The sequence below is a fragment of the Panthera onca genome, chromosome B3 (genome assembly GCF_046562875.1).
Source record: "Panthera onca isolate mPanOnc1 chromosome B3, mPanOnc1 haplotype 2, whole genome shotgun sequence".
Lineage (NCBI taxonomy): Eukaryota > Metazoa > Chordata > Mammalia > Carnivora > Felidae > Panthera > Panthera onca.
In genome coordinates, this window is record NC_138344.1 from 94,791,995 (window position 1) to 94,808,894 (window position 16,900).

The 16,900-nt window shown below is 34.3% G+C and overlaps 1 protein-coding gene across 1 annotated transcript in view; it reads right to left on the minus strand.

Annotated features, from left to right (window-relative positions):
- Positions 1-16,900, minus strand: part of MDGA2 (MAM domain containing glycosylphosphatidylinositol anchor 2) — an 867,659-nt gene that overhangs the window by 404,784 nt on the left and 445,975 nt on the right. Inside the window, exon 3 of the mRNA XM_060619633.3 lies at positions 5,697-5,871. Within this exon, the coding sequence (XP_060475616.1) occupies positions 5,697-5,871 (175 nt within the window). The remainder of the gene's footprint in view (positions 1-5,696; positions 5,872-16,900) is intronic.

Here is a 16,900-nt window from a genome sequence, read left to right on the forward strand (position 1 = left end):
AGTTATGAAAGGGCTTATTGGTAGTTCTGTGATCAATAGTAGCTTCACTGTAAGTGTATTAGCTAGACTGTTGTCGTCAAGTCCCTTACTTGTCAGGACCTGTAGCCTTTCCTCCAGAGTTAATCAGATTTCCTACACAGGAATTCTTCAATATTCTGCCAGGAAGGCATTTTCAGAACTAAATATGAGAACGGATTGTGTCGAATATGTAAACTTTGACCTAATAACCCTGATTTAAGTGCAGTACGTTACCTCCTGTTTTTGATGATTCCAGGTTTCTTAGTTCAAAGTCTCTCAGTTTCAATACCTCACATAACAAACAAACTAACTAACTAACTAAATAAATAAATACTAGTCTTCTGTAGGAGTTGACTGGGAAGCTGGTGGAAAGGAGGCATAGAATTGTGTGAAACGTGGAAGGAGATCAGGGTGTGTAACTCTTCTGGTATAGACTTTCAGCCAATTCTTCTGCTTTTACACTAAATTACATTCACACTCAGGAGCTAAGTGGTGTCTCCAATTGCTGAGCTTTTGAAGGATTCGACTGCATGAGTATGCCAGCTCTGTCCTTTAAACTGATGGCTTTGATTTAAGCTTTCTTTAGTATGCTAAATAAGCAGTGGCCATTTCCTGATCTGATTCTGTTCCTTCAAAATTGTTTTTCCTTCATCTCCTCTCCCATTCTCTCTATCCTGTATGTATTTGTTGTTGTTTTATTCCCTTACTATTGCTTTAGCATGGTTCTAGAGAGAAGACATAAAGAATGCATATGATTAAGGCAGCAACTTTAAGTAGAACTAATTCTACATGTGTCTTTCAAGCATATAACTATTAGTTATCAAACTCTCAGAAGATATATCCCAGCAAAAGAAGGATTGCATTGATTAGCTTTTAATCAGAAATATTAAATAAATGACTAGGGCAGATTTTAGAAAAAAACAATTAAATCATTACATGGCTATGAAATCTCCCTAGTTATAAAATATACTTTTATTAAGAAATTATAGCTCATAGAACGCTTGGATACTTTTATAATTCTTAGGAAAACAAGTGATAGGTCATATAAGTTAAGGAATATAGTTATATTTTGTCAAAATAGTAACACAGAGAAAACAGTATTCTTGGTTGAAATAGTAAAAAGTAAATAAATAGATAAAAGAACATTTGGTAGTTGCTTTATAAAACCTATACAGTCCAATTTTTCTACTACAAGAAACTTCAGAAAATTTTGTGGGGCCAAATTGCTAATTCAGATTAATAAATCTGCCCAAATTGATCAGAACATTAATACAGAGTCACAAATATTTAAGAATATCTATCTAATAAAAACCATATATATCAATCAGCATTGTAGCAGGTTCCTTTTCTAAAACTAAATTTCCTCATCAAAATAATGATGAGCTATCACGAAATTTTATTTTAGGTTGGTATTAGCTTTAAACGCTAGAAATTTATTATTAGAATACAGGGCTTAATGAGAGATGTACATTTTCACTGTTAGGAAAACTCTCCATAAAAATGGTGGCCTTAAAATTAATACTTTGTTGGGCACATTTTAGAGATCATCTATTACAGGGGATTCAAGGCTAAATTATAATACTATTTATTAGAATTTTTGTTAAATTCAAGCCATTATGGCCTCAGTTTGTTACTGCAAATATAGTCCTTATCTGCAGATTTTTCTATATTTTGTATTGTAGGCCCATCCTGTGTTCCAAGTCCTGTCGATACTGATGACAGTTCCACTCAGAGAACCAGTTGTGAAAAGATATAGAAATCTACAGTTTAGGTGATGGTCTAAAACCATGGATCCAAACAGAAAAATCAGTGCTGTTATTTTAGCATTTCTTTTTTTTTTTTTTTTTTTTAATTTTTTTTTTTTTATTTTATTTTTGGGACAGAGAGAGACAGAGCATGAACAGGGGAGGGGCAGAGAGAGAGGGAGACACAGAATCAGAAACAGGCTCCAGGCTCCGAGCCATCAGCCCAGAGCCTGACGCGGGGCTCGAACTCACGGACCGCGAGATCGTGACCTGGCTGAAGTCGGACGCTTAACCGACTGCGCCACCCAGGCGCCCCTTAGCATTTCTTAAAATAGAGCAAAAGTATCTGAAATAAAGTTGCTTTCTCATTTATGGTTTATCAAAATGAGTATCTATTCAATCAAATAGTCCAACATCAAATCAAAATCCAAGCACAGATGAATCTTAAGACTATGATCCAATTTTTTAACAAGGTTGCCCAATTTAAATGCATGCAGAATTTCTATGCTAGTCATATTCTTATTAACAATGACAGAACAGGTTTTAAATTATAAAGATTCATGCAGAGAACACATACTTAAGCCTAAAAACTAGTCTTCAGTCAAGGTTATATTTGGAACACATGGATTCCTCAAGTAGGCTTAGCTGTCTCTACTGTAAAGTATTCTCATGAGTTAAAACGCTTAACAATTTACTATCTGGAGGAATTTATTTATCCAGACCTTTAAGAATAGGTATAATCACTTAAAACACATGTCTAGATTCCACAAACAAAGATCTTTCCTGAAGGTAAGGCATTATCTGGAAAATTTATATTTCAGCAATGTCACATTTATTCATATGGCCCACAATTTAATACACGTTATTTTCTCCAATAAAATAATTTTAGGCAGCTTTCTAATAAATCTTGGGCACAAAGAAAAGTACTGGAAGTACTTCACTCTGATATGTATCACAGTGACATCTCCCTTCAGTGACAGAGTAAGATGTTTGTCAGGTCCTGGTTGTACGGGAAAAATCCCAAAGGAAGGCAAAGAAAAAGGGAACAAGCCAGTGCTTTCATTCCTGGCTGTCTTGAAGGTGACCCAAGTCTTAAAAGACCAACGGGGCTTTGGAGTGCTGCAAGGAACAGTGCTATCATTTCTACCAAAACGTGCAACTGAGTCTGGACAGCAAGAGATGTGAACATATGGAAAAGGGTGGGTATAATGCAGAATAGTACTGAGATGGCTTTGTAGTAAAAGGAGGAGAAAAAGAATATTTTTTTAAGTCCTAACAATGTCAGTTCCCCCTTTATCTTTGATTTTTTTTTTATTTAAAAAAAATTTTTTTAACGTTTATTTACTTTTGAGACAGAGAGAGACAGAGCATGAACGGGGGAGGGTCAGAGAGAGAGGGAGACATAGAATCCGAAGCAGGCTCCAGGCTCTGAGCTGTCAGCACAGAGCCCAACGCGGGGCTTGAACCCACAGACCCCGAGATCACGACCTGAGCCGAAGTCGGACGCTCAACCGACTGAGCCACCCAGGCGCCCCTATCTTTGATTTTTAACCTAGCAATGTAATTGTTTAAATTATTACTAAACCTATTGTGGTGGCAATGAAAGTCACAATCTCATATTCAAAACCTTTGGGGAATGTTTTTCAGAATATTTCAGCTTTTCAGAAGATAATACAGTACATATACCATGTATTACATAATACATCCAGCAGGCTCTGTGGCAATACTGTGTAATCAAATATATAATTTCCTGAGTAAAACATATGATTATTCATACAAAGTAGGGTAAATAAAGAGCATAAAGTCTTTTCTGTTTTTCTAGTTGAGTAATTTTAGAGCAGTGGTTGCCATCAAACAAGTTCACATCAGGTTTCACTGAAAAAAATTACCAATAACGCCCAACAAAGCAAAACAAAATACACTCATTTAATTTACAGAACTTTTTAGATTTTAGAATCGTGTTTAAGGTATTGAAGTTGTGTGTTTTAAAATGTCACGACCAAAATTATAAGAACAAAAAAGCACAGGAATGTACTCCAGAATGTTAAATAATAGAAGTACGTAATTATGTAATTAGGTAAACTAGATTAAATTTAGCTTAATTACAAAATATATGAACATCCATGCTGTTTTCCAGAGTGGCTGTTCATATGTAATTTCTAATGAAATCTTGCCATTTGCAATGACATGGATAGAGATAAGAGAGTATTATGCTAAGTCAAATAGGTCAAAGTAAGACAAATACCATATGATTTCACTCATATGTGGAATTTAAGAAACAAAAGAAACAAGCAAAAGAGAGAAGGAGTGAAAGAGAGAGAGAGAGAGAGAGAGAGAGAGAGAGAGAGAGAGAGAGAGAAAGAGAAATAAAGAGAGGCAAACCAAGAAACAGACTCTTAACTTTAGAGAACAAAGTGGTGGTTACCAGAAGGGAGGTGGGGTGGGGGGGAATGGGTAAAACAGGTGCTGGGAATTTGGGAGGGCACTTGTGACAAGCAACAGGTGATGTACATTAAGTGTTGAATCACTAAACTGTACACCTGAAACTAGTATTGACTGTATGTTACACTAACTGTAATTTAAATAAAAACTTTAAAAGATTGTATGTGAACAAAACTAGTAAAAATAGTGTTTTGTTTTGTTTTTAAGGAAACTAAATGGAAATATGTGATTAGGAGAAGGGCCAGAGGCTATACTGTGGTTAGGTGGTAAATGAGTAAGGCCAACCTGTGTGCCCTAGATGCACATGGATGCACACAGGGTGCAGATGCCTAAATTATGCCAGGGGATGCCTAAGGGGCTAGAGATGCTAGACAGAATGGGACAGGACTTCTCTCTCCTCTTTTCCAGGAAGGGAACAAGCATCCAAGAGTGGAAGATGAATCACAAATGCAGCCCTGTTACGCACCTCCCAGTCACCTGAATAACTAAATAAGATTCAGCAAATGGTGCAATAAAGAAATCATGTATAACTCCAGTCACCTTCCTAACAATGTATCTCTTGTTGCACATCGTAAGGGACACAGTGAAAGGCAGAGAAACAGGAACTCCTCACTTGTTACTATGTCTGAATTACTTGGAGGAGAAAAAACCCTTTTTATTCTAATTAGTAGAGAGTTAAAAAAAATGCAAGTTCTCATAAAAAGACAACGGAATGATGGATAAACCTGTGCAAAAGGATGAAATGAAAGTAGGCCCTTGATTTGTTTTGGTGGAGAAGATAAGGAGACCAAGAACATTTTAAGTATATTTGCTAAAAGCAATATGTGAAAAAATGAGCCTAAGAACAATTTGCTAACAGCAAAAAGTGGAAAAACGAGACTAACAACCAAAATAAATCAACAAACACTTTACGGGTGGCACAGCATTGCCCAAGGTACTGGTTACTTTCCACAGAGGTGGACTGAAAGCAGACTCTACCTAGAGATTTTGGTCATTCACAAGCCAATCCAAATACCACTTACATGATGTGCCTTTCCAAACACAAGAACAGCTGACTTCACACAGAGGGAAAGTTAACAAAACAAGTTACAGTATGTATCGCATAATATTTTCTTTATGTAATTACAAATGTATTTATATACATACACATAAAGATAGGAGGTATATACACTCAAACTCTAACAATCATGGGTGGGATGATCAATAACATTTATTGTCTTCTTGTTATTCTGGTTCTTAAATGATTAACATGTATTACTTTATCACAAGAAATTATGAAAGTTTCTAAAACAGATTCTTTCTTCAGGAAATATATTAAATGAGCTATAATTATCTTATACACTCTTATCCTCAACTAAACAGAAGGCTATTTGGGGGGGAACAAACCATAATTTTTCTGAAAGACATAAAGATGAAAAGAAAATATATCTCAAGTTGTCAGACAAAAACCCATAGTAGACTTAATCATAGTTTTCTGGGTAAGTTACTTACAGTACACATCCACTCTGATTGACTTTATCGCCGGGGACCCCAAGCCATTCTCTGCTTTACAGTAATACCGGCCTCCTTGGTGTCGCTGAATATTTGTAATCCTCAAAGTCTCATTGAAGACACTTGAGTCTTGGAATCTGTCAGAGGCACTTCCTGCTGTTTTGGTCCACCTGATCTGAGCAAGCATCAACAAAGATTGTTACTTTAGGTTGGTTTTCTCAAAGAAAAATCAAATAGCCATTACTCATTTGAAGTTTGCTTTCAGAGATGCTATATGCCATTCCTGGCAAATTGCTGGGAAAAAATTTTAAGTTTATGTGCACAACTGAATTATAAAAATTTGATAGCAATTCCATTATTGTATAGTAAATGTAGTGTATACAATTCTTATTCAATTGCATAGAATTCATGCATAGCTTAATCAGTGTGTAAGGCAATATAAATATAACATAAAAGGAGTTAAACATAGGTAATATGTTGGAGATATGGATTAGTTTCTCTCTTTGTTGAGAATTTAAACTTCCATATTTTTCAAACGCTCTAAGGTACTTTTTATTTATTTAATACAGGAAGGCTCTCAATTTCTTTTCGGACATGCTTCATTATTTTACTTTAAATTTCCTCTTTGATTTGGATAATTTAAGCATGTGACTCTCATGGCTTATTGAGACTGTGTGTGTGTGTGCGTGTGTGTGTGTGTGTGTGTATGTATGTATATATACATATATATATGTATATATATATGTGTGTATATGTATATACATATATGTATATGTATATATACATGTATATACATATATACATGTATATATGTATATGTACATACATATATATGTATATATATGTACATATACATATATATATATACATATATATATATATATACATATATATATATACACATACACACACACACACACACACACACATACTGGTTGTTAAAAGTTCTGGGGTTTTTTTCTAATGGCTTTGCTTTAATAAGTCCATAAATGACATATCTGTTTTGATAAAAAGAATTTATTTTATACCAATAATTATTTTCAAAAAATGTGCAAACTTTTTCAAAGACAGCATTTTTACTAAAGTGCCAAAACACTTTGAATATATAAAACACTCCATTATAAACAATAGCATTCTTTTAAACACAGCTGTGTATAACAGACTTAGTTTTGGCTAGCAATAAAGACTGGCATTCAACTCAAATTTTGTGTATTTTAGTTTATAAAACCTGAAAAAAAGCCACATGATGGTAATGTAAAGTGATAAAAAATAGGAAATAAAAACAACTTGGTTTTATTTCTCTCCTTGCCCCTGCTGTATACAATATTTTTGTTCATTTGTTTTTACTTTTAGGTTGAGAAGTGGTTGACAGAAATCCTTGGTTAAACATAGAAGAAGAAATGAAAATGTAACTAAAGACTGTCTTCAAAATTGAAATCCTATAATACTCCCATTAGCTATACTATGTTTATATATTAATTAAAATTTATAATCTAATGATGTTAAAAGTATTTTTAAAAAGTTTTCCACATCATTAAAGTATCAATATGAATATAATCATGTTTGTCCTTAATAGTGAATGAAATGAAAATGTTACTTAGAGATTTATAAAAACTGAGTCATTCACAAACATAAGTATCAAGTTCTTATTCAACATGTTCTGTGTGTATGGAATATAGACAAAAGTCAATGGCAAGACTCCTGACTTTAAGCAATTTATAAGCTGATTACTAATATGCTCGTAAAAAGACAAGATGTAACAAGGGCACTGGTTTGACAAGTAGTATTTCCAAGGAAATATCTAGGGTTATGTTTTCATTCAAATTTCAGAGTCTACAAGTAAACAAAAAAAGAAGATTAAATAAACAAATTACATAGTTTTGTTCTTGCATAAACAGATGCCAATTCTAAGATAATCGATATCCCTAAGATGTAATCTAAGATAAATAAAACATTCCAATTAAGAGGCGTCTGGGTGGCTCAGTCAGTTGTGTCCAACTTCAGCTCAGGTCATGATCTCATGGGTTGTGAGTTGCAGCCCCACCTCTGGGCTCTGTGCTGACAACTCAGAGCCTGGAGCCTGCTTTGGATTGTGTATCTCCTTCTCTCTCTGCCCCTCCCCCATTGCAGTCTGCCTTTTTCTGTCTCTCAAAAATAAATAAATGTAAAAAAAAATTTTTAATTCCAATTAAGATGCCAAATTTATTTGGCTATCATAATACTAAAATTGATTTTGAATAATATATATTTCATATTATAAAAAGTTCAGTATAAATCAATTTTGGAAATGGCCTAGCACTTTCAGAAATTAAAAATGTTATTAAGAGGGGAGCCTGGGTAGCTCAGTCGGTTAAGCGTCCGACTTCAGCTCAGGACACGATCTCGTGGTCCGTGAGTTCGAGCCCCGCGTCGGGCTCTGGGCTGATGTCTCAGAGCCTGGAGCATGCTTCCGATTCTGTGTCTCCCTCTCTCTCTGCCCCTCCCCCGTTCATTCTCTGTCTCTCTCTGTCCCAAAAATAAATAAAAACGTTAAAAAAAATTTTAAGATACAATGATTAAGTTGCATTGTACTGTTATAATACTAGAAATCATTCAGCAATAGGGGAGACAGAAAATACGCAAGAGTGTGTGTGAGTGTGTGTGTGCCTGTGTGTGCCTCTGTGTGTGTGTGTGCATGTGTGTGTGACAGAATCAGACAGAAAAGAGAGAAAAACAGGGAGAGAAAAAACTATGAGGAATACCAGCAGTTATAACCTTGTTTGTCTTAAAATGACCTTATTTTCTTAAAAGCTGTTGAAGACCTTAAATAACTTTTGTTCATTTAGATTGATTCTATCCATTCATAATTACTGTATTACAAATTAAAACTGAGGTAATATTAAACTATGTATTATTAACTCATTTCAAATTATATTAATAAATTGATGACATATTAACACAAGGAATATTTTTAGTCAGAAGACTATATTTTCCACAACCAAAAATAATTGAGTAAAAAGAATGGAACCGTTTTATATTTTATTGTATTTTATTTTAATCTTATTTATTTACTTATGAGAGAGAATGAGAGAGCATGTGAGCTGGGGAGAAGGGCAGAGGGAGAGAAAGAGAGAAAGAGAGAGAGAAAGAGAGAGAGAGAGAGAGAGAGAGAGAGAGAGAGAGAGAGAGAATCCTAAGCAGGCTCTATGCTCAGCATAGAGTCCAACAGGGCAGGATCCCACTACCTTGGGATCAAGACCTGAGCTGATATTAACAGCCAGAGGCTCAACCGACTGAGCCACCCAGGAGCCACAAGAATGGAACTGTTTCATAGTTCTGCAAATCTCTTTAATATCCAGTTTAGTGAAAAAGAGCCAACTAGATAATCATATTAGCTTCTACATGAAATCTGTTGCTACAAAATGTTTTGTTTCAAATATATGAAGAAAATCTGGCCTCACACCAATATTTATTTGGAAAGGGAGGAGTACTTCAGTAGCCTTTTCAGATCACTGAGGATAGTCTCCTTTGATACTACACTAAAACTCTACAATGGTAGTTTCCTAATGTTTTCAGAGAGAATTCTAAAACCATTCCAGTGAACTTTTCTATTCTGTTACATTAAAATCCATTGGTTTATCTTGCACTTTGAATGGATCTCTCACTCATACATGATTGTGTAATATGGCACATCAGTCATTTGAAAATATGAATTCACTGACTTATGCAGATCTTCTAAATATTCATGCTTTTCATCACACAATACCAAAAAAAAGAGCCTATTTAATAATTTCACTGCCAATCTCTTCAGAAGAGTCTTTAAGTGTTGGGAAGCCATCATGCTTAATGTGAGCAGATTTTCCAAAATTCTCATTTTCCTCTTAAAATTTAATTTTATAATTAGTAACAAATATGGCAAAGGTATTTTCTTTAGAATGGGAGGTTCAACTTCCCTGATTTTTTAAGAAAATGTTTGCCAAATACCCAAGTCTGAATAACCAGAGTTTGTATTAACAGTCATGCTTTTTATATTCCATGAAAAAAGTGGCAAGTTCAGTACAAGACTCAATCACGCAAGTCCTTTACTTTGAGAAAAACTCTGTATTATAGGAAGCAGCAGAAATGCTTTATGGGATTTCTTTATTTTGTCAACAGAATATTAAAAATACAGTACTCAACTTTGACGATCTTAAAATTTGATCATTTTTATTGATTTACTGACGATACTCTTAGTGACATTGCTTTTTTTTGTTTGTTTCTCACTGTTGGGTACATGTTAGTGAAGCAAGTAGAGAAGAATACAGACTGATAGTACAATTTAATGTCACAGCTTTGTTTTGTGCTAAGGTGCTGCCTGTTTTATCCACCATTGCTTTGCACCATCACTGCAAGTGCAACAGTAAAAAAAATACTATTTTCTACATAAGCTTCCAGTAAAGATCGCAGGGTCCCCCTAGAGATCTAGCAACCACACTTCAAGAAACACTGATTTTTAAGGATAGAGAAACAGCCATAACTATATCTATGTCTACATCCAGCCATTTATTATTTAATCAATAGTGTTAGGGCAACTGACTATATATCCATAATAATAATAATAATAATAATAATAATAATTAATAATAGCTGACTCTCCAACACACCCTTCACACTGAAATAAATTCTAGATGCAACAGTCACAAATGCTGATAATATCTTTGTATTGTTGGGGTTTCATAGTTGAGACTGAAAGGACAAATTGGTAGAAGCTTTCTTTTGGAAAGGAAACTTTGTAAATTATGTCAAAAAATTGAAACATATTCACACTTTGACTTAGCAATTATCTGGTTAAAATTTACCTTCCTAACATTTGCATGAATAAGAATGCAGAAAAATGTATATATAGTAATAGAACACTGGGAACAACTGAATATCAAATGATAGGGAAGTGGTTATAAACTAACTGATTCTAAAATTAAACTGAATGTGGGCATTAAAGGATTAAGATATAAAATGTTTTATTAAATAAAAAAGGAACAAAAGAATATTCTCATATAAAGCGAGCACATGTGTATGTATGCATGTGCATATATACTAATATGTTTGTTAGAAATACACACAGAAATACACAAAATTTAACACTGATTAACTCAATGAGTGGGACTAGAAAAAAGAAGAGAATAGTTAAAATGTTTCCTTTTTTAAGATTTTAATTTAGAATTCTTATTTACAAAATTTATTTTACCATAAACAAATACTGTTTATTATAAATAAGTTTTAAAAAAAATAATACAATTCTATAGTGAAATATAGAAAATAGAGAAACTAAAAGAGAATAGAGAAAAATGAAAATAATCAATTAGGAAAAAACTTTTCTTCTTCTCTATTTCAAAAAAAAATACTAAATGGAAATATTACTGAGCCACAAAAAGACATTCTAATGATGAGAGAAGAAACCTCCAGATACACTAACATTAAGATTGTGACTTCAAAGTCTCCAGAGAATATTGTGTAGAGTTCCAGCAGAAGGAACGAACTGTTATAATTTGCAGAGCCTTCTCATGCCCCAATGTTCTCCTTCTGTAGTAACTGAGCCCCAAATATTCAGCAGGCACATGGCTGCCCAAGACAAAAATGATATTTCCTAGCTATCTATTCATCCACATTCTTACCAGTGTGCTTAGAGCAAAAGTGTCCTCAGAGGGAAGCAGCAATCTACATTTTGCTCATTTCTGCACATTTCTGCTGACCCCTATCTTGGACCATGAGCTGATTTGGAACAAGGTCCAGCACAGAGAAGCAATAAAACAGAAGAATCTGAATTTCTGACATCATGGAGTTGTACCTACCTGTCCTGAACTCTTTATAACACTGGGCTTCTACATGGGAGAGAAATAAAATTCTATCTTGTTTACATCATACTTACGGGGGGATTTTCTGTGACTAACAGCCAAATTTTACTTTAACTGATAAGTCTGGGGTGGTACAGAAGGTCAGCTTGACGTCAGGAAACCCATTTCCCAACACTGACTGCTTGAAAACAGTGTAAATAGCACCAGAATTTACTGAAAAAGGTAGGGGCAGGGTCTCTATCTCCATATTAAACAATCAAGATCTCTTTCATGTAGTGTGAAAAGAAAATATTCAGTGATATGAAAACATACAGTGATCTCAGGGTTCTAATACCCACCTGACAAAAATATTTTAGACAGTAATCACCCAACAAAATAACTGGATCTGAGGGTTGGTTTTAGAGAAGACAGAGAAAAGCATACGTTGGTGAGCAGTTAATATGTGTCCATTCTTTAATGGGTAAGTAAAGTTTTCCTGGGTAACATACAACTTAAGTACTAAGTAAAGTTTCTTAAAACCTAAAAGTCATAGAATAAAGGGATCTGTAATATCTTAGCAAAATCTTGGAGTTTGGGGTGAGCGAGCGCAGGACACAAAGGGGAAATAAAACTTAATGATTCATGGGAATGGAAGGAAAAGGGAAGAGAAAAATTATACTAAAGCCTTAAACTTTAGGAGAGTTGGAAGAAATCTCTTTATGGAAGAAACTGTAGGTATTCTGTTTATAAATAATAATAAAATCATAAATGTCTGATTAAAATAATAGAAAAATGCACAACTCCATTAATGGCAGGGAAAATGAGAAAAAGGAGAGAGTGGAAAGAAAAGAAATTGGATAAATAGAAATTTGATAAAATGGGCAAGAAGAGACCAAAAGGTAAAGAGAAATATATAATTCTAAATAAATAAAAACCATAGAGTAAGGTAGAAACAACCTGCATCAGTCATAAAGTAAATATGAACAGACTGAATTTTCCCATTAAAAAGTTTGTTAGACTGGAATTAAAGGTAACAAGTTTTTATGCTATTATATATGTACGTATATATACATATACAATATACAATACATATATATAACTATATAATATATAATATGTAATATATATTATATATACACATACATGTACATATATAATATATATATTGTCCACATACAATATATGTAACATATATATAGAATGTGTGTATATATATGTATACATACATATAAACACTAATGGGAAAAGAAAGTCATTACTTTACGTAACAAAAGTCATAACTGATAGCAAAAATATATTGTCATTAATTGGTATGCAGTAAAGTACAGGGCAGTTAAAGACATAATGTAAACAAAATTAGAAATGAAAGAATTTGAAAAAAATGCAGTTGCAGTAGGAAATTCCAATCCATCTCTTTGAGAACTAGGAAGTTCTAGATAGTTCAGTTTTTTTCTATTAACTTAAAAAATAACCAAGACGAGGAGGAGCTGAAAAATAAAATCAACACATATGACGAATAAAATATTTTTAAAAATCTTTCATACATAGAATAAACATTTTCTTATGTTCATTGAACATTTATAAAAATTGGTCATGTAGTTGGAATTAGAAAAATATCTTAATTAAAAAAGCAGATATAGTACAGGCAATGTTATCTAGACTTAATTAAATAGTTGTAAATAAGTTATCAAAAGATGACTACTACTACATTGTCAAAGAGAAAATTAAAAGGAAAATTGCTAGTGATCTAGAAGTCAATGAATAGAAATCATCTCACACCAAAATCTGTGAATTCAGTGAAAGGGATGCACAGAGGAAAATATAAAGTGTAAGTACCTTCTATATTAAGGGATGAATGAATGAATGGAAGCATGAATGAATAATAAATAAATAAAACAGGTACTCATCTAATTTATTTTAATTTAATGTAGGTTACTGAGCTCTACTCTAACATACTATTTAGCCATGCAAGTAGAACCAATTCATCTTCATTTTCAGTTCCTTCTCCCAGAGATTTTTGTGAGCTAGCTTGGCAGAGATGTACAGAATGTCACTGCGGACACAATAAAATAGGAAGTACCTCAGGAAGACTTTCTGGATATTTCAACTCTGCATCGCTAGCAATTAGTTCAGTAGAGAATCTACATAAGTCACTACTATCATGACTACTCATAGTACTACTACTAACACAAATATGTTGAACGGAAATATGGGACTTGAGTTGTACCTTGAGAGGTTGGTGGATAGAATGATAAGGATTAGGTTTGGGTGTAAAATAGACAAATTAACGGTGATTTATATTTGATGAAAGTTAAATTCTATCATGTAAAAGAAATCTGGAAGGAGGCAGGCCACTGCGGACAAAATGGCTCCATCAGGGACTCAGGCTCTTTAGAGGTGCCCTCCACACCGTGTGTCACTTGAACTTAAGTCCAAAATAGTAGCTACAGATCTAGTTTTCACATCCCATTTTTAGCAGAAGGAAAAAGGATAGGACAAAAGTGCCTGCCAGTTGTCTTCCACAAGAAGTGCTAGGTCACTGCCTCATGACACTTGTGTTAACATCATATAATTATATTCCATCCTTAGTTACGAGAAAGGCTGGGCAGTGTATTCTTTACACTGCATAGTACCTTCCTCCCAACCCTCTGCTAAAATCTGATGGTTCAATAACTCTGGAAAATAGGAGAGAGGATATTTGAGACTGGGAATAAAATATATCCAATTTTCAGATCGGCCACATTATTAAATACAATTGCACTTAAATCCTGCTACAATGACATCAAACAATCATTTCCATAAAATAACATGAATAGAAAAAGAAAGATACTAGAAATTAGGAAATACATCTATGGTAACTCTCTACCTAATCCGAAGAAATGACATGGAGATCCTCTTTGGTTGCAGAACCTAACACTTAGCCTAGGGTTATCCGACTCCCAGTAAAGAATTCTCTACTTTGTTTTTTGATATAATGAAACATCATAGCATTATGTAACCTTAAATAAAATCAATGTGAACTGAGATAACTCAAGAAAATGTTAAAAACCTGAGGCACAGATCGAAGATAGACCTGGATAAATCTAAACTAGTGTAATACATAGATGCTATGAACCCAATAAGGACTTAGACCTTGACAATGCTCAGATTTGTAGGATGCTCCCCTTTAATTAATGTCTAGTGAATGGGAGGATTTGTGACGTGAAGCTACTTTCTATCAGTTGTCAAGGAGTTAGGGCATACATACTCAGATCAACCTGTAGAGACAAACCTGAGCCTTGTCCCTGCCTTGGTTGTACTCTGAAAAAAGTTACCTCATCAATAAAAAAGTAAGCCAGAGAAAAAGTACGATAAAGATCGTCCGATCTGCTATAATTATCAGGTGACTTGCCACCAGAGCTTTGGGAGCTAAATAAAGCTGGCTACAGAGCAGCAGCCTAGAAGAATATAAAGGAACATCTATGATAGGTGAGTATGAGTAGACAGTGTTCATTACAGTTTTGAAAATAAAGGTTATCCTCTTATCTTGCATCAGTATCAGGGAAAATTACAGAGGGAATATGCTCTCTTTGAATTACTAAATACAATAAATAGAATTCTGAGTGGCACAGACTCCAGATCATACAGGTCCAATTTTCAATAAGGCATATTCGCCTACCATAAATTATAGCAAAATGCCACACTTGCTTCTAAATCTAATTTTATAAAAAGAACTACAATTGTCTGACAAAGCAACAAAAATTTAACCCAAAAACTTCTATACGCTATGCATAAAACATCACATTTTTCTAGTATGCTCAAAATATTAGAGATCACTACTACTACCAACATGACTATCACCACCAATAATAATAATAATAATAACAATAACAATGTAACAGACACCTTTAAGATTTCTATAAGTTAGAGTTACTATGTGATATATGTGCTCAGTGAAATAGGAAAGAATTTCTCAGTGTATGTAGTGCAAATATGCTCAGAGAAACAGTAAGGAAAGGTGAGTTTGAACACCAATAAGGGATCTTCTCACCAGCCAGAGAACAGAATGGTGGGGAGGGGATCATCATGGCCAACTGCACTGGAAATGGAAGAAAAGCATGGGATAAGGACGTGGGTGTTTCTGAACACTAGATATGCTTTCAAGCAAAGAAGACTTATGTTCTAATCTTCTTTTGGGCTGTGGCTTTTCTTTGGACTTAAACTTTCAAGAACATACTCCTATGTGACTAACCTGTGGGAGAAACTACATAAATGTAGTGCTTACCTGTGACAATGCCAGGCTTCCTAAATGTATATGAACACTACAATAGGACCTGTTGGCGTTATTTCAAACCAAAGGTGATAGAAGAGGGGAGCAGATCTTGGTGCAAATAAATACACGCTCATAAATACAAAAGGCTGGGGGTTAATGTAGATTGCTTCATTTAAGGGTTTTATTTTGTAGCATAACCAAGACATTAATCATCACCTCTGAACAACCATTAACAAAAGTTTACTTCTTCAAAAATTTACAAAATGCTTTTCTATTCCATCGTCTGATTTTAATACCACAACAGACTTGAAAAAGTAGGAAAATGTTTCCCCCCCATTTCACAGCTCCAGTCCTTCCAGGACCATGTGACTCTTTAACTTTATACACTGGGCTCCTTTTGACCTGAAAGCTCTTTTTTCTATTCTTATTAATCTCAGTAACTCCTTCTGATCACTCAAAAATCATTTTACTAGAAAGCCTAATTTATATATATATATATATGTGTGTGTATATATATACATATAAATATATATATATATACATACATACACATGTATATATGATTACACACACACAAATTAGCAACTGGTGTTCTGCTTGATTCTCTCAGAGCCCCTTTATCCTCCCATATATGCCTCCCTAGAAGTCTCTGTTTGTCATGGAAGAAGGTCCTTGGGCTGTGGAGCTACTTTGCTCTTAGAGGCAGTCTTGGAAATGCTTTGGGGTTTACCTTCACCCCAGGGCTCTTAGCAATGAAATAGTAGAGTGGATATGAAAGCTGAGAGCCCCAGCCTCCAGACAGGATAGATTCAGAAGCATAATATGTCCTCCAGACTTTCTTTGCAGGATCAAGCTGAGTCTAATCTCCTAAAATCACACCTAAGCCCTCCTTCTTCCTTTTCCACTCACGCTTTCTTCCCCATTAGCAGTTTCTCATGACAGCATTTCCTTAATAAATTACTTGCAAATGAACGCTCATCTGAAGCTCTATATCCAAAGAACCAGACCTAAGAGCTTGGGACATAGTACTCATTAACAAAACCATTGTTGGTTGAATGAATTCCTAGCACTATAATTCTGCTGACAAGGCAAACTTAAATTAGGCAAAGTCCCACTGCACATGGCACTCACAATATACTAAGTATCAGTTAACTGAGATGTTG